General features: G+C 51.3%; 8 protein-coding genes across 8 annotated transcripts; 6 read left to right on the top strand and 2 right to left on the bottom strand.

The window, feature by feature from the left end:
- Window positions 1-62: 62 nt before the first annotated feature.
- Window positions 63-1,323, bottom strand: IUM83_15808 (uncharacterized protein; the record flags this gene model as incomplete). Its single annotated transcript, XM_067940648.1, has 2 exons — window positions 63-1,097; window positions 1,219-1,323. 2 exons carry the CDS (start codon window positions 1,321-1,323, stop codon window positions 63-65), a joined length of 1,140 nt encoding a protein of 379 aa, XP_067782063.1.
- A 1,851-nt stretch (window positions 1,324-3,174) lies between these two features.
- Window positions 3,175-4,186, top strand: IUM83_15807 (uncharacterized protein; the record flags this gene model as incomplete). The annotated part of the gene is made up of 3 exons (XM_067940647.1): window positions 3,175-3,425; window positions 3,511-3,790; window positions 3,884-4,186. 3 exons carry the CDS (start codon window positions 3,175-3,177, stop codon window positions 4,184-4,186), a joined length of 834 nt encoding a protein of 277 aa, XP_067782068.1.
- Window positions 4,187-4,895: 709 nt separating this feature from the next.
- IUM83_15806 (Adenine phosphoribosyltransferase) lies at window positions 4,896-5,504 on the top strand (the record flags this gene model as incomplete). Its single annotated transcript, XM_067940646.1, has 1 exon — window positions 4,896-5,504. The coding sequence occupies one exon, from the start codon at window positions 4,896-4,898 to the stop codon at window positions 5,502-5,504; it is 609 nt and encodes a 202-aa protein (XP_067782067.1).
- Window positions 5,505-5,940: 436 nt separating this feature from the next.
- On the top strand, window positions 5,941-7,724 carry IUM83_15805 (3-oxoacid CoA transferase 1; the record flags this gene model as incomplete). The annotated part of the gene is made up of 4 exons (XM_067940645.1): window positions 5,941-6,150; window positions 6,243-6,771; window positions 6,870-6,964; window positions 7,053-7,724. 4 exons carry the CDS (start codon window positions 5,941-5,943, stop codon window positions 7,722-7,724), a joined length of 1,506 nt encoding a protein of 501 aa, XP_067782066.1.
- Window positions 7,725-8,021: 297 nt separating this feature from the next.
- On the top strand, window positions 8,022-8,383 carry IUM83_15804 (succinyl CoA transferase; the record flags this gene model as incomplete). Its single annotated transcript, XM_067940644.1, has 2 exons — window positions 8,022-8,221; window positions 8,302-8,383. 2 exons carry the CDS (start codon window positions 8,022-8,024, stop codon window positions 8,381-8,383), a joined length of 282 nt encoding a protein of 93 aa, XP_067782065.1.
- A 2,956-nt stretch (window positions 8,384-11,339) lies between these two features.
- On the top strand, window positions 11,340-15,646 carry IUM83_15803 (Zinc finger SWIM domain-containing protein 3; the record flags this gene model as incomplete). Its single annotated transcript, XM_067940643.1, has 9 exons — window positions 11,340-11,370; window positions 11,535-11,777; window positions 11,855-11,919; window positions 13,072-13,231; window positions 13,302-13,562; window positions 13,700-14,024; window positions 14,083-14,481; window positions 14,609-14,851; window positions 15,013-15,646. 9 exons carry the CDS (start codon window positions 11,340-11,342, stop codon window positions 15,644-15,646), a joined length of 2,361 nt encoding a protein of 786 aa, XP_067782071.1.
- A 5,003-nt stretch (window positions 15,647-20,649) lies between these two features.
- On the top strand, window positions 20,650-22,392 carry IUM83_15802 (PhosphoLipase D; the record flags this gene model as incomplete). Its single annotated transcript, XM_067940642.1, has 1 exon — window positions 20,650-22,392. The coding sequence occupies one exon, from the start codon at window positions 20,650-20,652 to the stop codon at window positions 22,390-22,392; it is 1,743 nt and encodes a 580-aa protein (XP_067782151.1).
- Window positions 22,393-22,651: 259 nt separating this feature from the next.
- Window positions 22,652-23,068, bottom strand: IUM83_15801 (uncharacterized protein; the record flags this gene model as incomplete). The annotated part of the gene is made up of 1 exon (XM_067940641.1): window positions 22,652-23,068. One exon carries the CDS (start codon window positions 23,066-23,068, stop codon window positions 22,652-22,654), a length of 417 nt encoding a protein of 138 aa, XP_067782070.1.
- Window positions 23,069-27,377: the final 4,309 nt, after the last annotated feature.

The following is a 27,377-nucleotide window of genomic DNA, read 5'->3' as shown; positions in this document are numbered from 1 at the left end:
TAATTTTACGCACGCTTTGATCTGCGTTTGGATTGTTCACAAACGTTCAAACAGAGGAGTTGTTACTGCACAAGGAGAGCCTGCGGGCCAATCACATTAGCTTCGATGCGCATTGCAATCTGCAAAATCTCGAGACACCACCACCCCGCGCTCGCAAGCTCTGTGCCTTCGATCACGCCGCCAAAGTCATCTTTACAATGTTCTCCGTGGTCACCCACACGATCAAAAATTCCCCAAACGAACGCATTCATCCACACATCTTCCTTTTGTGGCTCCACCTTTTTGCGCCCGCGCGGATCACGCATGATGCCGTCACCTTCATGCTGGAGGTAAGCTTTAGGGTCGAGACTTCGGTACAGCACCATGCAGCTGTCCGGCCCAAGCTCAACCCGCATCACCAGAATAAACGCTCTCGTACGCACTTCCGTGTTCTCGCGCTCGAGAGTGTGGTGGTAGATGATCGTGTTCTCGTCCAGTCGCTGAGTGACGTGGAAGAGAGGCTTCACATCCCGCGGAAACATACTCGCTAGTAACTCAGGTTGCGAGAGCACTTGCCACGTCCCCATTGATACTTCCTCCAACAGTCTTCCTGGAAAAATCTTCTCCAACGAGAACGTAAGCTTGTCAGGGAGTAGCTTGTGGCGATCTCGCCAGCCGAACATATTCGCCCCCGTGGTGAAACACGTCTTGCTATCCCGGTACGCCGTGATTTCTTCGTACGCTTCACGCGCTATCACGTTGCACTGCTCCAGAGTGAGCGGATTCACTACTAGAATCGGGTTTGTACGCTTGTCTTCTTGAGCCTGCCGGACTGCTGCGATGGCCTTGTCCTGCGCAGCGGTTAACTGGGCGACCTGCCGCTCCATTGTGGCGTGCATCGCTTCAAGTCGTTTGAGCTCGGCGTTCTCCTTGGTCAAGGCGCTTTTCATCTGAGCGAGCTGCACGTATGCGCTGTGCAGAGCGGAGTTGGCGTCGGTCTCCTCCTTCGTTTCATCGGCCGCCGTTGGCTGTGCATCTCGCAGGTGTTGGGCGGCGATTAGCTGCTCGTACTCGACTTCCAAGGCTGCAACTTGATCTCGGAGTTCGTTGAGCGTGTTCTGCGCACGACAACCACACAGCCAAGTCAGCGCGACAGACTACGAGAAGAGGTAGTCGAGGCCATCCAGCAGTAACGGAGGTGGCGGTGCCTTCTCAACTTCAAAATGGGCAAACTCGTACCAATTTCTTGTAGTAACAGCGCTTGACAATGAGTCGGTTCTTGGCGCGCTGGTCCTCGTCCAGCACGCGCTTCTTGGCGCCAGTCGCGGCGTCCTGCGCGTCCATTTGGCACATTGAAACTCAAAATATCAATGTGCGGTGCCGCACCTTCACTTGATTAGCTAACCTACGACGGACGACGGGGATTACTTTTTACGGCGTCAACGTTTGTGGCGCTATCTTCATGTGCCAAGCTCGAAGAAAAATTTCGGCGTCGCGTGACCAATGGTCCGACACAACTGGCAACCGCCTCGCTCGGCCGTGCATTTTGTGAGTCAAAGCAGGTTGAAGAAGCCTCGGCTTCGCCCTCGCAACGCTGCACTCGACGCTACGCTCGCCATTTAATCCACTTTGTGCCCCTTCGATTGACACGCATCGGGTGGATTCTCTTGCTGTCAACGAATCGTTGCTGAGCAAGGACAGCAAGCATAGCGTAGGCAGCGATAGTGCGGAGATCTCGACCTGGCGCTCGGCTCGACTTGGCCATCGACGGCGAAAGGTGTAGACACTCGGCCATGTGCCGAAACGGATCGCCCATACGACAACCAAGATGATTGACTCGAAATGACTGCTGCCGCTGACTTCTTGAAGTTGGAACTGGCTTCTGAACAGTGGCATGGGCTGGCAATGCGTGTCAAAAGTGGTCGAACGAGTGGAGCCCTTTGGTGTTCGCCGTGGATTCTCGATGCCGCTGAAGGCACAACAATTATTAGGAAACACCATAACTAATGGGTCTTTGCCCTCGAATACGTCCTCCTTCCAGCCTCACGTCGACAAGAGGCCGGCACGTGGGAGCTGCTCGGGTTCCTTGCGTGTGTGTGTGACAGAGCTGCGATGGCCTGTCAAGCTCAAGGATTTCGAAGCAGCAGTCGGGTGAGGCGATGGACGTCCACGATGGCAGAGCTTGGTGATGCGGCTGCAAGCCACACGACCCGAGTTGCACCCCCGATTACTGCGCTGCCTTCTTTAGCTTGAACTGCACTGAATGTCCAACGCGAAACGCGTAACTCACAGCGACCACACTTGCAGTCTTGGTGCGGTTCCTCGACAATACGGTTGCCGCACCCGCCCATGCATCACTGCATCAGCTCTCGGGCTGGCCTCAACGCGACAGCTTCCGGCGATTTTAGCAGCGCTGCACCGACCCGCTGATTTGGCCACCACCGTTCACAGGAGCATAGGGCGCTGGAAAACTCGGTATCGCCGGCGGACAGCAGCACCTGTCATGCGTCCACGTGTGCGTGGCATCGTCGGGTTAGATCGCCGCCCTGAGTCAGTCTTCGGATCCCACTGCTTCCACCGCCACTGCCGACATGCAGTGCTTGTCAAGCACGCCCTCGCTTCGATCTTCGTCGCCCACAAGCGAGCAGCTTTGCCGATCTTCCGCCACGTATGTAACGGTGCTAGCGCGTCAAGACCACTCCGGTCAAGGCCGTAGCCAAGTGCGCGTGCTGTGGATTGCAGGATGTTCGGTCAGATACGCCGGCGTCTGCTCGCTGGCGAGACCGACACGGTCCGCCTCCGTGTGTAGCGGTCATGGCTACAATGCAGAGCGTGGCGTCGTCGAGCTGATCCCACCTCTGCACAACGCGGCGATGCGAGTGTATGGCGCAAATGAAAGTTACTCGCGCGCGGGCGAGCGACAAGAATCGAGTCCCGAGATCAGAGCTAATCGCTGAGCTAAAGCCTCCACCCAGCCAGACGCCTTGCAATCCAGCGGCCGGGGCATGGGGCTCGGATAGTCTCACAATTGAATCTGCCCCCGGCAGTCACTTAGCTCGCCTGCACGCGCCAAACCTCCGTTTGCTGCGTCTGGTGCTGCTATTTACCTAGCGAACTCTCCACACGTCGGGCACCCACCACCCCGTGTACACCCCCACCCTTCCTCTTCTTCCTCCTCCTCGTTGCAGCGCCAACATGCTTCGCATCGTGGATCTCCTGAACAACATCGGAGAGGATGACAGCCAACTGGCGGACGCTGGCAGCCGCGGCCAGGTGAAGCTCGGCAGGTCCGTGTCGGCCCCCGAGCGCGGCGCGAGCGTCGATGACAGCCACGAAGCTGCAATGGCCATGATGGCCATGGTGGACGACGACGAGCACGCCGCGTCCTGCCCGGAGGACAAGCAATCGTCGCGCTATGCCCAGACTCGACTGAGGTCGCTCTCCAGGTTCGTGCTCTGATAAATGACAAACTTGGTTCATGCCGATGAGCAAAGCTCGCCTAACATGGTATCATTTCTCTGCTGGCAACAGAATCCAGGAGAAGACGACCATGAAGAGGTCCCCGCACAGACTCTCGCCCTACTACGGCGGCTCCCAGCAGCAGTTCATGACCATCGGGAACATTGTGAATCCGCGCGAGCCCACGGAGGCTAGTGGCTCCTCGTTCGGATCTCCCGACAGGAAGACTGATGCTGCCGATGCTATTGGCGGCAAGAAGCGCAGCACGCGCTCGCTCTTCCCGGAGCTGTCCGAGTCCGAGCGCCGTGCCAAGCAGAGACTCATCGTGAAGCGCTGCTACTACAAGAAGATCGTAAGTTCAACCGCGCCTGTCAATTGTTGTGCAGTCGACAGAATCCAGGAGCTCACGCGCTGTGGTTGTCGTTGTGTGCATGTCAAAATGCAGAACACCATCAAGTCTCTTCGTAGCGAGGCCGACACCCTCGAGCAGCAGTTCCGCTCAGCCCTGCGCGCCATGCAGCAGCAGGGCGAGGCTGCCAAGGCTGCGGGCCACGGAGAGGACGTCAAGCTGCGCGAGATGTTCCTCGACACGCTCACGACCAAGGAGTCCCTGCGCGAGGAGAACATGCGCCTGCGCCGCCTCGCCGACGAGTACTACATGAAGAACCAGGGCCGCCTGCGTCAGCTCCTGGACTCCAACCACAAGGGCCTGGTGCTCTTCACCGCCGTCCACAACGACGACAAGTGAGTCGTTCGCTTATGAAACACGAGCATTTGTTCGTACACACACAACATCTACTGCGCGTCAAGAACCGCGCTTTACATCACCCCATTCTCGTCAAAGTATCATGACGCGGATAACATGGATGCGCAGCGACCTGAAGCCGCCTCGATCGAGAGAGACGGCTAGCTGCGCAGCCCCGAAGTAACTTATATAGAGCTATCTAACTTAACACATAAACAACCCCGCGCTTCGCGCACCCAAGCCTGTCGAATCGACGACAGTCGATCCCTGGGCGGCAGCACTTGGCCTTCCAGAAATCGGGTCAGGCTTAGCAGGATCTGGTCGAGATGCCTGCCAGCAGTAATGGCCGGACCTCCATGCGGCAAATCAATCTGCACGTCCGACGCGACGTGGTGCAAGCCCAGCAAGTGAGCCGTTCAACGTTGCGTCGAATTCGGTCCGTACATGTATCGGATAATGTCCAGCGTCGGTTAGTGTCGCCTCCGAGCGCATGGCGCTCTTCCTGCATCAACAATGGCGCTGCTAGGACAGCGACATGTGCACTTGATACGCATGCACACCTGCTGCGTCATCGCTTGCTACGACACCCTCGAAAGCGCGGGCGCTGACTGGTCCACAAGCCTCCGCCTGCTGCGCATGAGCCAGTGCTGTCGGTCTCCCGTCTGTGCATGCAACGCGGTCCTCACTAGCGAATTCGATCGGATCTGAGACCATGGCCCCGACCAAGCTGAACCTGGAGGACCCCGAGGTCAAGAAGCAGGCGCTGGCCAGCTTGGCTAAGACCATCCCCGTCGTGCCCTTCAAGGGCGTCGAATTCTTCGACGTGGGCGGCCTGCTGGCCAACCCGGAGAAGCTGCAGCTGACGTTCGACCTGTTCGTGCAGGCGGTGGCGCCCTTCATCGACCAGGTGGACGCCATCGGCTGCTTCGACGCGCGCGGCTTCCTGTTCGCGCCCTACCTGGGCGCGCTCTTCCAGAAGCGCGTCTTCATGCTGCGCAAGCCCGACAAAATGCCGAGCGTGAGCGACACCATCGAGTACTTCAAGGAGTACAAGGGCGACAACAGCGAGGGCGGCGACCACCTGAGCATCCAGACGTATGCCGTCAACAAGGGCGACCGCGTGCTGCTGGTGGACGACCTGCTGGCCACGGGCGGCACGTGCGAGGCCGGCATCCGCCTCGTGCAGCAGGCGGGCGCTTCGGTCACGGCCTGCATCTTCGTGGTCGAGATCGCCGTGCTGGACGGCCGCGGCCGCGCCGTCAAGGCCAGCACGGACGAGAAGACCCAGGTCATCTCGCTGCTCACGGAGAAGGACTTCTAGGCTGCTACTTGGGTCTAGTCCACGGTGGTTGTGTGCTTTCTGCGTCGGTATCGAGGAGAGGGATACATATACGAAAAATACATTAGACAAATTGCCATGAAGCTGCTGGGCTGTCCTATCTAGAGCTGCGTCGAGAGGTGCTGGGCAGATGCATGTCAGTGATGTTGTCTCAATTTGAGAGCGGCCTCATTATTAAATGCAGCAAGTTTCCACATCTTGCATATCTTGTTAAACAGCCCGTTTATCAAGGGGATTTTATAAAACAGGTTTATCAAAATTCTTCACCAGCATACGCATAATAAGTGTAAATGGATTTGTACCGTTACTTTTGCTGTGGCGTCGTAAATGCGATGTTCAGACGCCGTTGAAGTTGCGAGAAGGGCATTGCAGCGCCGCACTGCAAGCGCCACACGTCAATCACTTTTGCTCTTTTGCCATGCTGCGCCTGCCCTCCCTCCACGCCTCCAGAGCCGCTCGCCTGCCGCTGTCGCGGGCGCTGAGCGCGCGCTTCGCCTCGTCGCACCACAAGGTCTTCGCGGACGCTGATGCCGCCGTGCGGGACATCCCGTCGGGCGCCAAGCTCGTCGTGGGCGGCTTCGGACTCTGCGGCATCCCAGAGAGCAGCATCCAGGCACTGGTGAAGCAGGTGGGTTAGGCTATGTAGTGTTAACACTACCTGCCCCGCGTTTAGAGACAATGCATAATCATTTGCACTTTGTTGCCTCTTGCCTGTTGCAGGGAGCCAGCGACTTGACGTGCGTATCCAACAACGCCGGCGTGGACGACTTCGGGCTCGGGCTGCTGCTGCAAACGCGCCAGGTTAAGCGGATGATCTCGTCCTACGTGGGTGAGAACGCGCTCTTCGAGAAGCTCTACCTAACCGGAGAGTTGGAGGTGGAGCTCACCCCGCAAGGAACTCTGGCCGAGCGTATCCGCGCTGGAGGCTCGGGCATCCCCGCCTTCTTCACGCCCACGGCGTACGGCACTATCATCCAGGAGGGCGGATTCGCCATCAAGCTCAGGCCCGACGGGTCGGTTGACACCCCCAGCGCCCCGCGGGAAGTCCGCCAGTTCGGCGGGCGCAACTTCGTCATGGAGGAGGGCATCACGGGCGACTTCGCGCTCGTGAGGGCCTGGAAGGGCGACACGGACGGCAACTTGGTGTTCAAGGGGACGGCGCGCAACTTCAACGTGGACGCCGCCAAGGCCGGCAAGATTACGATCGCCGAAGTGGAGGAACTGGTGCAACCGGGGGACATTCACCCAGGTGAGTGAGTTGCTGCTGCCTGGAGGTTTCGTGAATTTTTGCGTTATTACTCTTTTGTTTTTTAGGATAGTGTTAACACCGATATGTGCTTTTGTCAGATGAGGTGCACCTCCCGGGTATCTACGTGCAGAGAGTGTTCAAGGCCAACAGCTCCGAGAAACGCATCGAGAAGCTCACGCTTGCCAATGCAAAGGTTGGTGGTGAAGATCGCTCCTGAATTTTGCCGTTATGGAGCAGTTGCTGAGTTTGGGAGGGTTGCTTTGGGCCTTTGCTTGTTGCAGAAGTCGCAGCACAAGATCTCGCCGGATCGCGAGCGAATCATCCGCCGCGCGGCCAAGGAGCTCAAGGACGGCATGTACGTGAATTTGGGCATCGGTCTGCCCACACTGGCGTCCAACTACGTCCCGGACGGAGTGAAGGTGATTCTGCAGAGTGAGAACGGGCTGTTAGGCATGGGTCCGTACCCGAACGAGGGCAAGCAGGATCCGGACCTGATCAACGCCGGCAAGGAGACCGTGACGTTCCTTCCAGGGTCGTCCACGTTCTCATCGTCCGAGTCGTTCGCCATGATCCGAGGCGGTCACGTGCAGTTGACCATCCTCGGCGCGCTCCAAGTTGCGGAGAACGGAGATCTGGCCAACTGGATCATCCCGGGCAAGATGGTCAAGGGAATGGGCGGCGCCATGGACCTAGTGGGTAGCGGCAACCGAGTCGTGGTCACCATGGAGCACAACGCCAAGGGCGGAGCCAAGAAGATCCTCAAGAGCTGCTCACTACCGCTCACAGGCAAGAGTGTCGTGAACACCATCATCACGGAGCTGGGTGTGTTCGATGTGGTGCCAGGAAAGGGCCTCGTGCTGGTGGAAATTGCACCTACCACCACGGTGGAGGAGATTCGGGAGCGTACTGAAGCTCCGTTCACGGTCTCGCCTGATCTCAAGTCAATGGACTGAGTAGTTGTGCGCATGGGATCCGCCAATATCTCGATCAGTTCTGGGTGAAATCTAATAAAAATGTAGAACGTGAATTCAGACAGAAGAACTGTGAGCTTTGCACGCGTCTTCTGTGAAAGCTAGCCTGTAAAAATGATCCCCATTTCCGTAGAATAGGGCAGTGAATATTTGTGTAAGATAAGACTTCGAGGGTGTTCAGCAACAAGAATAAAAGTCTGGGCGCTATTTTTGAATCTCACTCGAAATCGAAGCTTGAGCGAAAGCATTTGAATTGTTTCCGGGTGAAGAGAGGCTGCAATGACATCCAAGGATAGCGAAAAGGAGATCGACTACGTGTCAAAGCAGGCCAACCTCACAGCACAAATCGAGAGCGAACGCCAGGCCGCCAAGAAGTGGTGGGACGAGTACGGCATGTGCTACCTGGAGAACGCGCGTCCAGAGGACTTTACCTACGACAACCGCGTGCTTGCTCTCAAGAAGAAATTGGAAGACCCGAAGTAAGTGATACGGCGTGGTGAATGTTTGCTGCTTGTACGAACGGTTAAGCTGATTCGTGTTCGTGTTGCAACTTTTGGAGATTCCACCATGCTGCATTGCACACAACGAGCACAGACTATGGTTGCCGACCGCCATTTAAGGAGTGTAGGAAGAAGATCTAAGAAGCCCGTTCCAGTGTGATAGGCTAGCACAGAATACTACCAGGGAGCACATGACCCGTCACAATGCCATTTAGTGTTTTAATAGTTTTAAACTCTAGAATATGCAAAGCAACGTACCGCTCCGTTAAACCCTTCATCAAAGGCAACTGGCGTCTGTACATGTTAGGTTCTTGGATATTGTCCTGGGTGTAGCAGTTGGATACATCACCTGCATAGTTGAAGTGCGTAGCCAGTAAGTCGGTGGCAACTTCTTTCTGCGCTTCACACGGTCGGCAACTACGAATTTTGTTGCCACTGCATAAAATACCACTCGTCGAAATCGGCGTTTTGAGGATTTGCTCGTTTGGCATGCCGCAACCGGCCGCGCTCGTATTCGTGAGGCACTTGTCCACGCTTTCATCATACTTGAACAACCTGAAGCTTTTCGGTATCTGATCGTTGGTGTTGATGCGGACGACGCCGCATGAATTCGTTCTAAAGTTCTTGAAAAGGTGACGACCCACACAGTAGGCATGCTGGTCTCGCAAACCTGCCACGACACTCCCGGTTTTAAAATCCAGTATAGTGTAGAACGGTGCCAAATTCAATTAAACTTACAAGAATACGAGAAATCTAACGCGAAATGAATATTGCGTTAGATTGGCATTCTATTACATGTATTTGTAACAGAGGTACCCGAAACTAGGGTACTAGCCCGACCCAAAAATATTACGGACGGGTACGTGTGCCCGATTAAAATGCGGGCGGTACAGTGACCCGGTAGGTGCAGGAGATCCGAAAATGGTTGTCAAGTATTCCAGTCGTTTCTGGATGGTTAATATAATTTTTATATTTATTTATTATTATTATTGAAGCTACGGGTACGGGTACCCGAACTTCACGGAGGGACCTGCTGGACGGGTGCGGGTGCCCGATACCAGATCAGTACACCAGTCGGACGAGTAGGGTGACCCGTGGACCTCTGTTTGCGACCTCTGATTTATAAGTTGCAAGTCTATTCATTATCGGTACCCAAACCATTTTTACAGAACTTGCTGTGCACCATGAAATACTTATGATTGCGGGTGTATCTTAACTTTTTTGCAGTTTGGAAATGCTCCGAGTGCACAGCACTTGCAGCTTTGCAACCACGTTTTCAGGAGTCGCCCAATAGGTCGTTCCTGAAAACTGAAAACATGTCAACCTCCGCAACTTGTGGACCGCAAGATGCTCCATCAGGTACCTACGATTGCGCACCGTCCCGTAAACTTGGACACTACACCCCGACTAGAGTAGGGCTGTGAACGTTCAGCTTCACAATCGGTTTACGATCTGAACGTTCACGGGCAGTAAAGTCGTTTTAAACGCACCGTGAACCTCCGTGAACCTCCGCATGATTTTGACTTGGAAAAACTATACTACGCGATTGTGTAAGAAACACTACGATTGTGTAAGAAACACTACCCAGCCTGTCAGCCCCACCAGGTAGTCTTTCGCAGTGCTGGCCAAGTTCGCCTTGATATGCTGTTCAAGGTGTCCTGAGTTGAGCTACGCCATGATATGCAACGTACTGGACGACGTCTTCGAGCACAACGTACGGCGCATCACGTTGTCATCCGCACTTCTCAGACTAGCTGCAGGCCGACATCATATTGTGCTCGATCGACTGTTTGTTGAAATGTGTTGCTGCGATTGATAGGACGGCTGCTGTTGCTGTTGTGGACGGAGCTGCAGTTGTGGCTGAAGCGGCGAAAGAATACCATTGCTGATAGTTGAGGTGTGCTCGAGCTGCGATCTAGCTGCTTGCACCGGTAGTGCTGACGCCGACGCAGGACCGAATGAAAGTGAGCGATGCGCACGGCGAGGCGCTGATGGTACAGGAGGGCCTCGACATAGATCGACGCTCTGCGGCGTCTGGCAGTGAGTTGGTTGCCAGCCTTCCATGATGGAAATGAAGTGTCATTTCGATCGCTTTCGAGGTACTTACATACTGCAAAACTGTATGTGCATGCTGAAGTAAAAGACCCAGTGTTTGACCAGAATATGCCGAACATGGAAAGCGTTCTACTGTACATGTACCGTATCCGAACCTGCAACCTGCAAATCTATCATCCATCTCACCATTAGTGCCTCTAGTCGGGGTGTAGTGTCCAAGTTTACGGGACGGTGCGCAATCGTAGGTCCGAACCTGCAACCTGCAAATCTATCATCCATCTCACCATTAGTGCCTCTAGTCTAGAGGTGTGAACGTTCAGCCTCTGAACGTTCGCGAACCCTTTCTTTACCTCTACTACGGAGTTTTGATTTTGCTGTTTCTGAACCTCTCCAAACCTCCTTTTACCCCCCGTGAACCTCCCGCATGGGTACACTAGACTGGGACCGGGTATAAACCCAGCGGGATACCCGGTAGATGGTGAAATACCCCTAGCTGCGCGAATAAGTGGTGGTTCTCTGAGGAGACACATCTTTCTCGAGACAGCAAGCACATCGTGATTAAATAGATCTCCCAGCAAATCACGGTATTTTTCAGCGTGTAGCTGTGTGTTCTGCCGATTTACGTAGACTTTTCCATGCCCACATACAAGACAAAGTCAAAATACCAGTGTAAGTGTGTCCAGTGCTGCCTGCACACTGACGAACCCCAGTTAATGATCTCGACCGGTACGCTGGTGACTGGACAGATGCCGAGATGTGTGGGAGTGGTTACAGCAACCATATGTATGGTTGTTTTTAGACATTCTGAGACTTGTATGGCTGCTTTAAGGGTTTTTAAAAATTACGAGCGTAATTTAAATGTCTAAATTGCCACCTCGACATTTGGTACGCGAATCTCGCTAAAGTGTGCTTCCGATTAGGTACGATGTCATTAAGTGCGCTTCCTTACGGCCGCTCATTTTAAGAATCGCGCTGCTGGACGGAGGCCTCGTGGGCACGCATTTCGCGAATCGGAGAAGCAGTAAACGGCGACGGGGGACCGATGGCTCCTGCGGGGGGAGCAACTAGAAACGGTAAGCAGTTTCCTCCTTGTTTGTAGCAAAGAAAATTTCTACGTGCCTCACAGGTTCTTTGGATTCTGTCTGTATTTCCTGTCTGTCTGTATTGTTTAGTGCGAAAGCTGCGGAATGTGAACGAGGAGCTAAACTACATGTATGCCGCTCTCGGGCTTGAAAAGACGACGACGAAGACGAAGACTTTGTTCTGGATGATGACGATGAGGGGGACAACGACGACGAAGAGGCGGAGGATAACTGCCAAGAGGAGGCAGGCGAAGAAGAGGTCAACGATGACGAAGAGAGTGATGGCGGTGACGAGGAGGGTGACGACGATGAAGAGGATGGTAGCGACGGACAGGCGGCGAGTGACAATGAACAGGAGGCAGGCGACGAATCCACCGCGGAAAACGAAGCAAAAGCGGGTAAGACTCGTTTGGGTTGTAGTTGACACTTATCGACATGTATTGATGAGGCATTATGTATTGTTCATTTTGATTAGCACGCAAGACACAACCGAAAAAGAGAGCTACATCACGCAAGCAAACGCCAGGTATTTTCGTTAAGGTTGCTTTAAACATTATGGTTGCGCTATCATTAATAATATTCTCGTTGCAACCGATAGATACTGCTCTGTCCAAATGCAATCTTTCTGCTGGGAATGATGGCCGATCTTTCGCGAGAAAGCGTAAGGCTGAGCTGCACCATCACGAGTCTGTCGACGTCGATTCGGCTCAACGTTCTTCCAAGCGGAACAAGCAGCACATACCGCGGAAGCAATCGAGTAAGCACCTCGACGAGTTGCGAGAGATCAACGATGAGCGAGAAGATTATATCAACCCCGTTCCGCCGTTCACCCCTGTTAAAGTGAAAGAACGCTTTTGTTTTGTTTGCCAATTGTCTTTATTAGCCACTTTACCGCTATTCTAATGCTATCTAACAGACGTGCTCAGTCCGAAGCAAAAGCGGAAGTGAGGACACCGTCCTCGCTTCCGATCCGCTGCTTCCGTTCCTCATCGCACAAATCCTGCCTCTGTATCAAAAGAGAGGAGGCAGTCTCCCTAACCCTAATGGCTCCATACCAGCCATTAGCGTAGTACCGTAGACTACATCGACACTTGCCTTCGTATACTTAAACTAAATATACCTAATCTTATTATGTCTGGCCCGGTGCTTGCGTACCCATCCCGGGAAGCCCAGTCGGTTTCCGAACCGCACCTAGCATTCCGCGGGGCTGGCACAGCACCGGCGCCAGGCCGTCGAGCCCCAGACTCAACAACCCCAACGGTTATCGAGAGTTGGAGCAAGTTCAATGCACACACGAAAATATACAAGAAGAAATACCGCCTCAAGTTTCGAGTTCGAAGCTCGGAGTCGCGAGACCTGTACAATAAGTATGTGTGTCTTCTGTTTGATGACAAATTTAATGCATTAACGAAAATTCTCTTCATATGCAGCAATCACCGGGACCAAATCCCTTCACGTTTTAATTGGAGTCATAAGGTTCTCCGCTGTACACACGGTGTTTTCGCAAGCATCGCGTTCCAAGGGACACCGCAATCGAAAAGGCAAATAATGCGGGTGTCCTGCACGCATGACGCCAACCGTTCAGCGAATGGCTAATGACAAATTTCGAATCGTCATCAGAAACGAGGTATCTGTCTTTTCGGCTATTTGTTAGCTTTTTATTATTTCTCACATGTTGATGTTGGTAAACAGAACTCTACGCACACTCACCCGACCACCCGAACGCAAGCATCGTTGTACCTGACAACGAAGACACTTCCATTGGACGAGCAAGATCTCGAGGATGTTAAGACTTTAGCGGACGCTAGTGTCTCTTCCAAGCATATCACGAACTTTCTCAACGAGAGAATCGGTATGTAGTTTTATATGTGGTATACTGAAGTGTTACTTACTTTACTGCTAGCGCTTCGTGTGATTGCTAGGCTGCAAAATAACACCTCAACAAACCCGTAATCTCATCTGCAGTATCATGGGGCACGGCGCAGCGGAGGCCCGTTTGAAAGACTTGCTGCAAGCTATCCGCCAGTCAGACGGTAGTGACGTCCTTGTTATTCAAGACCAAATGGACGTGACATGCGGTATTGTGAAGCAAACAAAGGTGCAGAAGCTAATGTTCGAGCGCTGGGGCGACACGATTACGATGGATTTCACTCACGGCACGAACAATTTGGGCTATCACTTGGGTGCGTATGAGTTGCTCAGTATAGCAACTTTATCTTTCTTACGGCAACCTTGCGTAGTTATTGCAACCATGTCAATCATATAGCAACCTTGTTGTTTAACAAAGTGATTTTCTGCTGTTGTGTGTTGAATATCTTAGGGAGTCTGGTCGTCACAACCGCTACGGGTAGAGGGTTCCCAGTTGTAGACTTCATATGCCTCAATCAACGAGCCCCGATGCTGACAACAATCCTGGGATATTTCCAAGAGAAGAACCCAGGATGGCGACTGATATCCTCCATCGTTATCGACAAAGATTTCGTTGAGTGGAGGGTGCTGAAAACACTACTCCCTGATGCGAAAGTTTTGCTCTGTCAATTTCACGCCATATCGTACTGGAAGAAGGTGATGCAGCGGGCTCCATATAAGGTGAAGTTGTCTGAACGCGACGAGTTACTCAACCTGATGATAAAAACGCTCTACAGGTGCGCACTTGTTCTTTCTATAATTGTTGGTGTTACGCTAACTTTGAACAATATCCAGCACCACAGAGACAGGTTACGATTCTAGTTACGCTGTATTGAAGCAATACTGCGAAGATAACAAGAAACAAGCTTTCTTCTCGTACTTTGAAAAAAGCTGGGATTCGTGTCGTGACATGTGGGCCAACTTTGCTCGCGGCAAATTTTTCACGGCTGGGAATACTACAACCAACCGGATTGAGTCGAACTGTAATCAAGTGAAAATGTTGTTGGGGCACAAGACACGAATTGACAAGACTATTGCGGGCTTGGTGCAGCATCAAATCATGATTACTCAGCAGATCGGCTTCGTCATCGCGCAGCTCCATTCGACTTCGCCCGTTCCTAAAACCATACCGATGTTTCTCCGGACGGTAGCAACTCGGCTGTATCCTGACATCTTCGAGAAAGTGAGAAAAGAGTGAGAACGATTTGTGAACTTCATGGCGGATGCGACTTGTGAGCGTACTACGTCGAGTTCTTCACATTGGAAAATTTATTGCGGGAATCAAACATTTCACTGTCACGATTACTTGTCTATTTTACAGTAGTCACCATTTACCATGTCGCCATCTGATGCACTTAGCGCGCGAGGGGCACGGCTTCAAACAGCTTCCTGCTATGGCAATTCATGATCGGTGGAGTACGTACCGGACCTTGGAAGTGAAAGACGTATTGACGGCTGCAGCGGAAATGTTGCAGCCTATTGTGCAGATGTCCAAGTTAAGGTTGCCGAAAGTAAAGTTGCCGAACGGCATTGGGGCTGAACCAGAACAACCACTTGTGATGAGGTGGGCAACGCTTCGCCAACCGAAACTAGGAAGCAAGTTGCGTACGTTCGGCTACGACGAGGTGAACAGGCAAATCAGGTTGTATTGTCTTCAGCTGAAAAATACTCATACGCAAAAGCGATGATGAAACCACTGTTGGAGCACCTGTCAAATTTGCCTAGTGCAGACTTCTACCAAGAGTTAAATGCTTGGAAGGAAACGATCGACATAGGACTCAACCGTGTCAACCCTGACCCACAACCGAGTTCTAAAGAAACTGCTGAAGATGGCAAGCAAGAGGAAGACGTATCCGAATCTGTCTCAGACATCGTTCTGGACCCCGTGGATGCAATGGGGACTATGAAGCTCATGGACGCATCGGAAAGTAGCCTCGGGGCTATGAATTATGGCGATTTTGATTCGGATGAAAGTGGGTTACCGACACAACGCACAAACCTTTCGCAGTTATCTCAAACCCGACCCCCCTCCGACGAGAAATCTCATGACGGCGGCGCAATGAGTACTTCTGACAAGCTGCCGAACCTTTCGAAGCCCGATACAGAGTCGCGCGTGCGCCAGGTCGATATCGTTAGAGTTCCTAAGCCACCAAGTCGAGGAAAGTCAAGGTCAACTCCGAAACAGCTGAGGCAAACTACGATCAGTCTCAAAGCCGACCGTCTTGCTGTTCACAAGTACCCAACTGAACTTGCCGTGACTTTGGATCAGTTCCTGATTTGGGCCAGAAATACCTCAAACCTGAAGTACGTGATGGAGATGCTGTTGAAGTATCCTGTTCAACTGGAGGATCCTATCTAAGAGCTCGGAAGATTGACTGTCAGTGGGAAATTGTACAACCTGCGGACTACATGCACACATTTGTAATTCCACACGACCTCGCCCTATCCATGCAGGCAGCAACGACTACTACCCGGAGGGAGAAACTGCCAATTGTACTCGATGAAAAGTCCGAGAAGCAAGGGCTTGTTCTCGACGTCGTCTTGTCGATTGATCCAAACTCTGGAAGTTTAGCGGGTAAGGTTGCCTTAGAGATATAGTTGCTTTAGTGATATGGTCGTTTTAGTGATATGGTCGCTTTAGTGATTTGGTTGCTTTAATTGGGTTGCTTTAACATGCTTATGGTTCTTGACAATATGTAGGTGCTCTAACAGGATTCTACACGATCAAGGCGAAGTGCTCGTCATGGTTGAAGGATCGAAAGTGGCTGGAGCAAGATTGGCATAAAGTTGACTCCATCGTGGATCGTTTCGGTGAGGAGACAAAAACTGCAGGACTATCGCGTGGTGCTGTTCGCGAGCGGCACCAAGGACTAGCGCGTGAAATTATCGCTAAGTTTAGCTCAAGTCGGCTACGCACTGAATTTGCGACGCTCTCAAACAACGTCCTAATCAGCTTTGACAATATCGTGAGAGGGATGTATCGAGGTTGTCTAAATGATAGCCGTATGGACTTTTGCTTGGAGACACTTGCAAGATCGGTGGGGAAGTGCCATGTGCTGTCATCGTTGACATGGGCTATCGGATGGCCAAGTGTCCCTAAGACAGCACTTGCAGCAACGAATTTTATTATCCACCCCGTTAATCTGCACGCAGACCACTGGGGCGTAATTATTCGTCGTCTACGGTACACGGCAAAAACAAGCAAGCTTCGGGTGCATGTTTACATGTACGAGCCGCTCATTGATGACGACTATCACCATGAAATGGAAACCGTTGGGACTGGAATTGCAAAGATGAAGAGAATGAAGAAAAGGAGGGGCTTTGTGGTTTTGTGGAGCGGTGGCATAACGCCTCTGACCCCCGTGAGCATTTCTTCGATCCAATCGAATGGATCTGTGCCCCTCAACAACCTGATTTTGCTAGTTGTGGTGTGATGGTAGTAGCCCAAGTCCACAGCTATCTGACGGGAAGCCTGCAGATGCAACTTTGTAGTATTTCCAAGAACGACGTCAAGGTGATGCGATTGAAAATGTTGTGGATCATCATGTGTTACTCCCAGGAACGGCATGTTTCTGTTAGCAACGCTGCTAAAACTAGCCGGATTCATCAGCAACTACAGAACCAGCTCTGAGAAACACCACAATCTGTATTTGCCTGTAAATACAGAGTTTACGCTGCATTAGTCTTTCAGTTTTTGCATCGCTAGTTCCAGTAGAATATCAAAGGAAACAGCGTAGTCCTGTGTGGTGAGATCCCCATGATCGACCCCTTCATCGACTAAGGCGGCTGCTAACGCATAGCTGTTCTCTTCGTGATCTTCGACGAGGGCTTGAACTTGTAACTGTGCTGCCAGAAGCTTTTCCAGATGCTCGGTAAGCTCATCCAGCTTCTTCTTGAGGAGTGCAATCTCAGCGATTCTCGCGCGCACCAGCTCACGTGCCAGCGATTTCTTCTCCATTCTTGCTGTCGCTCAAAATCTGCCAAGTGTTGGAAATGTGTGACACATATAGGCATGTGTTTCACGTATTTCTGTGTAGAGGACATCGGTTAGGCGCCAGCACGACATGTCTAAATCTAGAGATATATAGGCAAGACCCATGACGAAGGCAACGTGTCCCTGTCATTTATGCGTCATTTAAAATAGATTACCGGGCGTTTAGGCCTTGTGGTTGCTATAATTTCTCGTCATATGGTTGCTGTAACGCCATTCGGTCAAAGACTGGGTCTTTTACTGGGACCGGGTATAAACCCAGCGGGATACCCGGTAGATGGTGAAATACCCCTAACTGCGCGAATAAGCGGTGGTTCTCTGAGGAGACACATCTTTCTCGAGACAGCAAGCACATCGTGATTAAATAGATCTCCCAGCAAATCACGGTTTTTTCAGCGTGTAGCTGTGTGTTCTGCCGATTTACGTAGACTTTTCCATGCCCACATACAAGACAAAGTCAAAATACCAGTGTAAGTGTGTCCAGTGCTGCCTGCACACTGACGAACCCCAGTTAATGATCTCGACCGGTACGCTGGTGACTGGACAGATGCCGAGATGTGTCCTCGCATGCTAGCGGGTTCATATTCGCACCAATTCAATACCGTGTCTGTGCATTACCACACCGAACAAGCAGTATGCCCCCTCATACGTAGCTCAGAACCCGCGCCTCTACGTGTTGATCTCGCTCCCGATCGAACCAGTGCATGCTCGAGTCAATGCACTTGGATAAGATCGAAGGGTAGCGAGCGTAAGCGCGTTACAGTTGGCATGTGAGTGCTCGGATATCTGTGCAAAAATGTATCTCGGTTCCCACAATACTAGGTCGTCTAGGGAGTTGGTCGGCACCTCGGCAAATATCGCATCTTTGGTGATAAAGTATAGATCTTCCCGAGACCATGCCAAATCGTACGAGGGACCTATTAACCTACAAAAGACTGGGTAATTCGGGATAATCTTTGGTTTTTCGTGTGCAAATCACTCGCTCAAGAGAGGCAATGTAACTATTTGAATATCACGCTTTTCACGAATTCCTGCACTTGAGCACTCCCATGCCAACTGTAACGCGCTTACGCTCGCTACCCTTCGATCTTATCCAAGTGCATTGACTCGAGCATGCACTGGTTCGATCGGGAGCGAGATCAACACGTAGAGGCGCGGGTTCTGAGCTACGTATGAGGGGGCATACTGCTTGTTCGGTGTGGTAATGCACAGACACGGTATTGAATTGGTGCGAATATGAACCCGCTAGCATGCGAGGACACATCTCGGCATCTGTCCAGTCACCAGCGTACCGGTCGAGATCATTAACTGGGGTTCGTCAGTGTGCAGGCAGCACTGGACACACTTACACTGGTATTTTGACTTTGTCTTGTATGTGGGCATGGAAAAGTCTACGTAAATCGGCAGAACACACAGCTACACGCTGAAAAAAATGTGATTTGCTGGGAGATCTATTTAATCACGATGTGCTTGCTGTCTCGAGAAAGATGTCTCCTCAGAGAACCACCACTTATTCGCGCAGTTAGGGGTATTTCACCATCTACCGGGTATCCCGCTGGGTTTATACCCGGTCCCAGTAAAAGACCCAGTCTTTGACCAGAATATGCCGAACATGGAAAGCGTTCTACCGGTAGTAGAACGCTTTCCATGTTACTGGTCCACGACAAATCGGTGTCTGCTTTTCCTACCCACATTGTATTAATTAATACCCTCCAAGTGTAGTAGTCATATTCGAGTGTAGTAGTCGTACAGTGTGACCCCCCGTTTTCCCGGCTGCTGACCTCTAATAAACTGTTAGAAATAATACTCCGCACATTCGGAGGCACTCGGATGATAGCTTTTGGGATAGGACTGGATTGCGCAAGTGGCGTGCACATCTCCGTTTTCAAAGGTTTTCCCTGTATCAAGGGAGGGATGACACGTTCTCCGAGATTGACTTAAACTCGGGTGCATAGACCTTTTCATACCCCTGCTCTCATTAAACATTTCTTTGTCGTACAAATGTTGCGTCGCCCCTCCTGGTACACTACGCTGACACTAACTCAGAAACACGAACTTTGTCTTAGCGCCAACATGGTATAAGACTGTGGATCTCTTCTCCGCAATGAAGTGTTGCTCTGAGGGCTTTAAAAGATCTCCGATGAACTATTCGCAACTGCTGGTGTCGCACAGGCTTCATGTATAAGGCCCGGATTAAGTGAAATACAGTACCAAATAACAAATCATTTTAATGTCCATGGCATAGTTTATTACCCTCTCGTTTCTTTTATGGTCCACCCTCCGCGAAAACGGGGGGTCGCACTGTACTGGTATATTATAGCTTCCGCACAAGTTGATAACCGATTGATTTGACGTCGTGGGGTGCTAGCACAAAGATACATCTGGAGGCGTTCGGAAGCGTTTTGTCACCGTCACACAATCAATATTAAATAGACGTATTGGATACGATACCGGCGAGCACCCATCTATGTAGTGCCGGTAGATACAAAACTACTCCCCAGTTCGACTACTGTACAGGTCCGAGTATCGACTTCCTAGATGCAGCCAGGTGGTAATCGTCACAAAGCATCACAAGTTTGGCGCGTTCCAGACTGGCCCGACGTGCTTCTATAGCAGCGCTATAAATAATGGGACACCGTCAGTAAACATTTTGAACCGCAGACAAAATGACGACGTGTTGTTCTGTCGCGACTGCACTGTGAATTTTGTGTTGAAGGTGAAGTCAACAATGTGTTGATTGATTATTTTAGTAGATACCGGTATATCGAAGGTCTGATTCTTTGCCAAGAATCCCGAATGGCATCACTCTCGCATCAGCTGACGAATGGTTGACGTGTGTATGGACTGTACAAACCATAGTACAATCAAGTCGAGCTCGATTGTTCTTGTTATTGTAGAACAAACCGCGGATCCGTATGGTTTCATATTTCGTGGACATGGTATGTACGACCTATACATACGACAAACCTCGTGTATGAGTGAGTCACTTACACAGATTAATTCGACACAGCTGATACCCATTTCCAATCCCAGAGATTTTTCTGCGTCCATACACAGGGCCCCAGTCTGCGGAACCGTGCTTCGGAGTCTGCATTTGGCAACTCGATTGAGTCGTTTTCTGCTCGAATTGGAGTCTGTACCAGCACTAGATGTACAGTACGGCAGCTGTTGGCCGGTCATGCGCACTGATAAATGCTTTGCTCTTCCCGACTCTATTACTGTATACCACTGCGAAATCCGTCCGTGCATGGGGCACGCGATCGCTTGACAGTACCGTACAGATAATGCCGTCGGAGAATTACGCCTCTCACAACCACTTCAGCCGATAAACGGAGCGCTCCTCCATTCGTTAGTTTGAGTTCTTGTCCGACATGAGGGTCGTATCCCCACGCCGCAGCGGGGTCACTAGGCTTACCATCATCTTGGTTTGCGTACTGGCGCTGGCTCCATTGCCATCTTCGGCTTGGTCCTTCTCATCACTGTTCGGCGGTGATGACGACGACGACGACCCCAGTAGCGGCAGTGTGGACAAGTCCGACGGGTCCGATGTGAAAATGGAGCAGCCCCTCCTGAAGGCCACGGACTGGTTCCTCACGGAGGAGGAGATCACCGCATCTCGCGGTGGCATCCCTCGCAGCGACATGTCGACGTACACCAGGGGAAACTCGGTGGTCACGTTCACCGTCACAAAGGAGTTCTTTGACTCGGCGTACAAAGACCTCTCGACGACAAAGGAGAATGACCGCGTCCTGCTGGCTGCTTGGAACACTGACCTCATTCCTCTGATACCCGACGTGGATCCGAGCGGCGCGAAGTCGAACTTTGATGTGGTCATGGGAGGCATCGTCAAGCGTGGAGGAGACGTCAAGATTCTAGGCTGGGCGAACAAGTTCCTCTTCTTCCAGGACATCAAGGTGCGGAACAAGATCAACAAGCTCCCGAAGTCAGGGATTAACGACGGCAGCGCGCTGTTTATCTTCGACGACCGACTCCCGTACGGCATGTCCTCGCAGCATCAAAAGACTCTCGTGATTGCTGCTGGAAATTCATCGCGACGAGACGAGCACCCTGTCGCGTATGTAGGCGGCATCGACCTGAGCAACGACCGCTGGGATACCATCCATCACAACGTGTCCGCGCTTCGGAAAGAGTCTGGCGTTCACTTCCGCAACAAGGGCTGGGTTGACAGCAGCATGCGAATCCACGGACCGGCCGCGAAAGACGTGGCCAACAACTTCCTTGCTAGATGGAACTCGCCCTATCTTCCGACTCAAAGTCTGGGAGATGACATCATCGACTTCGAGAACCCTCAGTACTCATACCTTCCGCCTCTTGACTACGCGAGCAGCAACACCACCTCCAAGCTCGGTAAGCAAAACGTGCAGATTGTGCGAACGTTCAGCTGCAAGTACAAGCACTGGGAGTTCGCTCCAAATGGCGAAAACTCGCTGTTCCACGCGCGTATCAAAGCCATCAAGAACGCCAAGAACTACATCTACATCGAGGATCAGTACTTCATTCTCGTGCCGGAACTGCACGACGCGCTCATGGAGGTGATGCCGACTCTGCAGCGCCTAATAGTCGTCGTTCAGCCACCGGAGTTACTTACGAAGACCGGTGGCTATGAGAAGTACATGTACGAGAACATGCAGCCCCTCAAGGAAAAGTTCCCAAACAAGTTCAAGCTCTACACGATGAAGACTGACCTGGACATCTACATTCACAGCAAACTGGTTGTCATCGACGACGTGTACTTGGCGGACGGCTCGGCAAATTGGAATCGCCGCAGCATGACATCCGACCCCGAGCTCGACGCCAATGTGGTAGACGACGAACACGTGAAGACTCCCGACGGCGTCACAGTCGGCAAGCTGGTTCGCGACTTCCGCGTCCGTAAGTTCCAGGAGATGACGGGCCGTAGCTACGAGAAGATCGACGCCATGAAGTTTCTGGACGCGGCGGATCTCTACGACACGGCAGCTGCAGAGTCGTCATCGCTCATCGAGAAATTTGACGTGGATAAGGAATGGTACTTCAAACTCTTTGGGAGTGCCGTGCAGAAGACAGTTGACCCTCAAGACACTTGCGGTGCCTCCTCATCCGGTGCCTCGTAGAGAATAGTGTTGAGCGTAGGATCGTTGGGTTAGCGCGACATAATTTAATGATAGAAATGTGAGCATTGAGTCTATGTCATTGACAGCATGGACTCCACACCGTGCAACTGCCTGCAAGATTTACCCAATAATGCAGAAATAAAATACAGTCAAACCTGTTTATATGAGGCCCCGTTGGTGGCCATCTACAACAATGACTCATATAAAATGGACTCAGTTAAAAAAATTATGTGGTGCACGTAAAGAAATCGCGCATAATTCACTGCCGCTTTGCCTTCACCGTAGTCTCCCGAACCAAAGCGGTCACGGTCTGTAAAGCTCTTCGTTCTCTATCAGTCTGCTCTCCGCATTGGAGCAGACATGCAGACAGCTCCATGCAGTGTCTCAGAGCGAAGGCAGGTTGAATTGTGGGTTCCTGGTCCTCCTCCTCCTCCTCCTCCTCCTGCTCGAACTGTGGGAATTTCACTCGGCGCCGCTTGGTTGGACTCAGGTCGACGTGGCTGAAGTAGGAAGAAGGCAGGTTGCGCAGTCGGGCAAGTGTGGCACGGCTGACCCGGGCCTTGAACGTCGCGTAGATCCACTCAGCGAACATGGGGTTGTTCATGCCAGGATTCTGCTTGAGCTTTAGGTGCACTTGGAGCTTTTGTTCTAGCGTCAGACAGGTGCGAGGAGACATTGCGAGGGAAGGGGGCTTGCGTTGGGCGTTGGGCGTTGAGCAGTGGGGTCTTTGAAGAGTGTGTGGTCGTGAACAGTGTGAATCAAATAAACAGGTTAGACCTAATTTGGTCCTCCAAAATGTGACTCATATACCTTGTATACATATAAACAGCGGTTATACAAAAACTAAGTAAAATATTTGGTAGCAACAAAGCTTGCATCAAATAAATGGCAAGGCTCAAATAGGGAGGATCATATAAACAGGTTTGACTGTAGAACGCAATTATTAGGTCCAACGGCAATGCAAAATAGGGCATACTAATAAAAATAATTGCGCGGTCTGAAATTTTCAGTATAAAATGTTATTATATTTAACAATCAGCATATTTAAATTAAAATAATTATTATTGGCGTAATATATAATTGCGCACGTTTTGGGGTTCATTGATGCCACTTAACTGCTTTGGCTAACGACAGCGACAATTTGTAAATGCTAGCAATCCTGACGGCAGGTTCGAGAACTATTGTTGGTGTCTTCAGTACGTTGTGCGCTAAACCTAATGTAGCTCAACTACGTTTTATAATTACGTATGGCAGATGCCACACTATATCTATGCGATCAAGTAGCCGAATAATCGACACGGTGCGATGCTCCGGAAGAGTATACGTGTCGTCGAAAATGGAGTGGGTATGCATTACGTTCATGATCGAACGGTGAGTTGTATAGCAACCACCATCGTGTGCAAACGGGTACAAATAATGAAATGTAATCTCCCTAGGGTTAGGTGTTGCTGTATTTGAATGCACTATGATACGAGGAAGCCATCCCTGGGTGCATGATCGGCCGTCGCAGATAGCGGAAAACATCAAAAGTAAAATAAAATAGTCCGCATCCCTGTTTGTGTTGCAAGGGTGCAATGGAGCCACCGACCTGCAAGTAGTGCTCGAAGAGGCTAATGCAATTCTAGCTCACTGTTGCCCGGCGGGACCAACGAACACGACATACGCGTACGTGACGAAGCAACAAGAGTTTAGAACCTGGTGCGATCGAAAAGGTTCCATGAAGCAACACACTATCAAGTTACAGCATCAAAACTGCATCTATCTCTACAAGAAGAAGTGTTCGATCGTGAGCTTCGAGTAGAAACCTCGACGCGTAAGGTTGGTGTTGCTACCGTGAAGATGTATGTAAATGCAACCTCCTGCAACACCGAAGAGCGGCTCGGCATCTTCCTCGATGGAAATGTCGGCTAAAACACAAAAGCCAGCTAGAAAGTTGATAAAGTTGCTCTGTCAACCTCGACATTCATGCCATGCGCTACATCGTCTTCAAGTGCGCGTCCCTGACGTGCTAGGCGACGTGCGAGTCGACGGAGGCGCACTGCCAGTGTCCGTGGCTGCTTAAAGTGCTAGCATGCGAGGTGACAGACGAGAGCATCATTTCACAACACGGTTCCATGTCTGTGCGGACCCTACATCCCCAAAACCGAACAAACGGAGCCTGATGATGCAACGTTTTGTAGTCAAAGGCGCTGAAGCGGTATCGAAACCAGCAAAAATAAAAAATGGTTTAGTACTCGCATTCAGACTACGTGGCGTTGATGAAGCGATATTATTGCGGAGCGTGCAGAACAGTGTTCGGACATACTGGCGTACGGTTTTGCACGACAATGACTACATCGATGAGATGATAGGGCTCGCGTCCAAGAACCGCTATCGGGACAACTTGGACGATACGACGGATTTCGCATTTATATTTGACTTTGACGAAAAAAAACGAACCCATTGTAACGGGGTTACACGCACAAGTGGCTACAAGCCACTTGTGAATTTAACAGATATGTTATCTGTTAAAAGTTTTAGATACTTCCTCACCTTGGTGTAAGATACACCAATGGATACATTGAAGTGGGCCACCACAATGAGTGGTCCACACATACCCAAAGATCCTATTGGTAGAAAGCAGCATCTTTCTACCAATCAGAGACATGCATATTAGCGGGGCTCTGAGAGCCAGCCGCTGCCAACCCTTTCATAGATGATAAACAGTTTTTAGCAGATTTTAGAGGAAGATCAATTTACAAACAATACAGTTCTCATTTTACCTAATCTAAGTCACTTGGAATCCTATCTTACTTAACTTACATTTGTGTATTCAAATATAATTAACCTAAGTAATTACTAAGTACTTACGCTTCCTCATACACGTTGCGCAACGTGTAAGCAAAACTAGTGAGTCACGTTAGACCCGCTACACCTGGTAGCACTTTGTAGTCCGTCCAACGACCGACTGCTTGACGTTCGTACGAGGTGTACGAACGCGGAGCCGAGAACCACATGAGCACGGAGGTGCCCATGGAGAGCCCCAACACGCCTGCAACGCATGTTGCACGCGCTGACTGCCCCCACCTGTCTGACCCAGAGTGGGAGGCCCTCCAACGACTGTCAACAGTCATTGGAGAAGCGGCGATAGCTACGATGCTGCGTACGCTATCGCCGACGGAGCAACATGGTGTTGCTCTGGGGTTCATCAGGAAGGAGCAGCGTGATGCTGCTTCCTCAGTGACGGCGTCGTCAGGGACGACACCGCGTGCTCAACCATTAAAGTTGAGCGTAAGCAATTACGTGGGAAGAGAGGGCGAGCCTCTCCTCCGATGGCTTGTCGAACTCGACACAGCCATAGCGGCTCGACGCATCGTCGACCCGCTGTCGAAGGTCGCGTTCGCCATGTCCTGCCTTGGCGGACGCGCAAGGTGTTGGACGTATGGACGCCGACTCTCCGATCCTACGTGCTTCAGCACGTACGAAGTGTTCAAAGAGGAGCTCAAACAAGCGTTTGAGCCCCCGCAAAACGAGTTCCGGTCGAGGGCGGAGTTCCTCGACCTTCAGCAGGGTAAGCATGACGTCCATGCTTACGCGCAGCGCGCACGATATTTGGTATCAAATATCGTGACTAACCCGATTGACGAGGCGACCAAGGTCGTCACGTTCATGAAGGGGCTTAGAGATGGGCCCGTGAAGACCTATCTCTTCCGAGAGTACCCGTGTAGTGGGTCTATCTTGACTCACTACTTTAGCTTACACGTTGCGCAACGTGTATGAGGAAGCGTAAGTACTTAGTAATTACTTAGGTTAATTATATTTGAATACACAAATATAAGCTAAGTAAGAAAGGATTCCAAGTGACTTAGATTAGGTAAAATGAGAACTGTATTGTTTGTAAATTGATCTTCCTCTAAAAGCTGCTAAAACTGTTTATCATCTATGAAAGGGTTGGCAGCGGCTGGCTCTCAGAGCCCCGCTAATATGCATGTCTCTGATTGGTAGAAAGATGCTGCTTTCTACCAATAGGATCTTTTGGGTATGTGTGGACCACTCACTGTGGTGGTCCACTTCAATGTATCCATTGGTGTGCCTTACACCAAGGTGAGGAAGAATCTAAAACTTTTAACAGATATTTTATCTGTAAAAATCACAAGTGGCTTGCAGCCACTTGTACGTGTAACCCCGTTACACCCCCCCCCCTTAAGGTTAGACGCGCGGGGTCCCCGCACGTCAATCTTTGGAATTGACCATTCGTCAATTCTCCGCGTTTGGAGAAGAAATCCGCGCTCATTCAACGATGAGCGCGCCTCCGAAGAAGTCCGCAAAGTCGATGGGGAGTCATCTCTCCATCGACGACTACTTCGAACGCCAGAAGGCGAAGTACGGTGACGTCGTCGACTTCGACAACGACGATGAAGACATGGAGGGCGAGGAAGACTCGCCCTCAAAGCGCAAAGACTCAGTGTCGAGCGAATCGCTCGACCCTCACGCCAAGAACGTTCGCCCGCGTGAAGGGGACGAATCGGACGCTTCGAGTTCGAAGCGTTCGCGTACTGAGAGTGATACCCCACTCGCTTCAGCTGGGGCTCTCAGTACTCCGCGCGCTGCACCTGCAGCGCATGATGTTAAGACTCAAGGCTCTCTGCGCGCTGCACCTGCAGCGCGCGATCCATGGATGCCGTCCGCGTCCGAGATCGCGGACCGATTTGGGAACTCGGTACCTCCGAATGAGGTGCCGCTGTACGTATGCAGCGCCATCAAAGATGACGCTGTGGCTGCCGAGCTGCACTTTGATGCGGAAACGCATCAAAGACGCGATTACTACATCGGACTCTTTCATGAGCTCCGATGGTTTCAAAGCAAGAAGACCTCTTCTCGCAGCAAAGTGCCCGAATGGCAGGCACTTTGTCAAAGTTGGAATGCTTTTGTTGAAAACTTCAACAAGAGGCCGAGTGCTTACCGTGATCGGATTAAGCAAGCGCGTGATCGCTTCGAGACGTACT

The sequence above is a fragment of the Phytophthora cinnamomi genome (assembly GCF_018691715.1).
Source record: "Phytophthora cinnamomi strain GKB4 chromosome Unknown Contig111, whole genome shotgun sequence".
NCBI classification, from domain to species: Eukaryota; Oomycota; class Peronosporomycetes; order Peronosporales; family Peronosporaceae; genus Phytophthora; species Phytophthora cinnamomi.
This window is presented reverse-complemented; position numbering and strand designations above follow the sequence as displayed.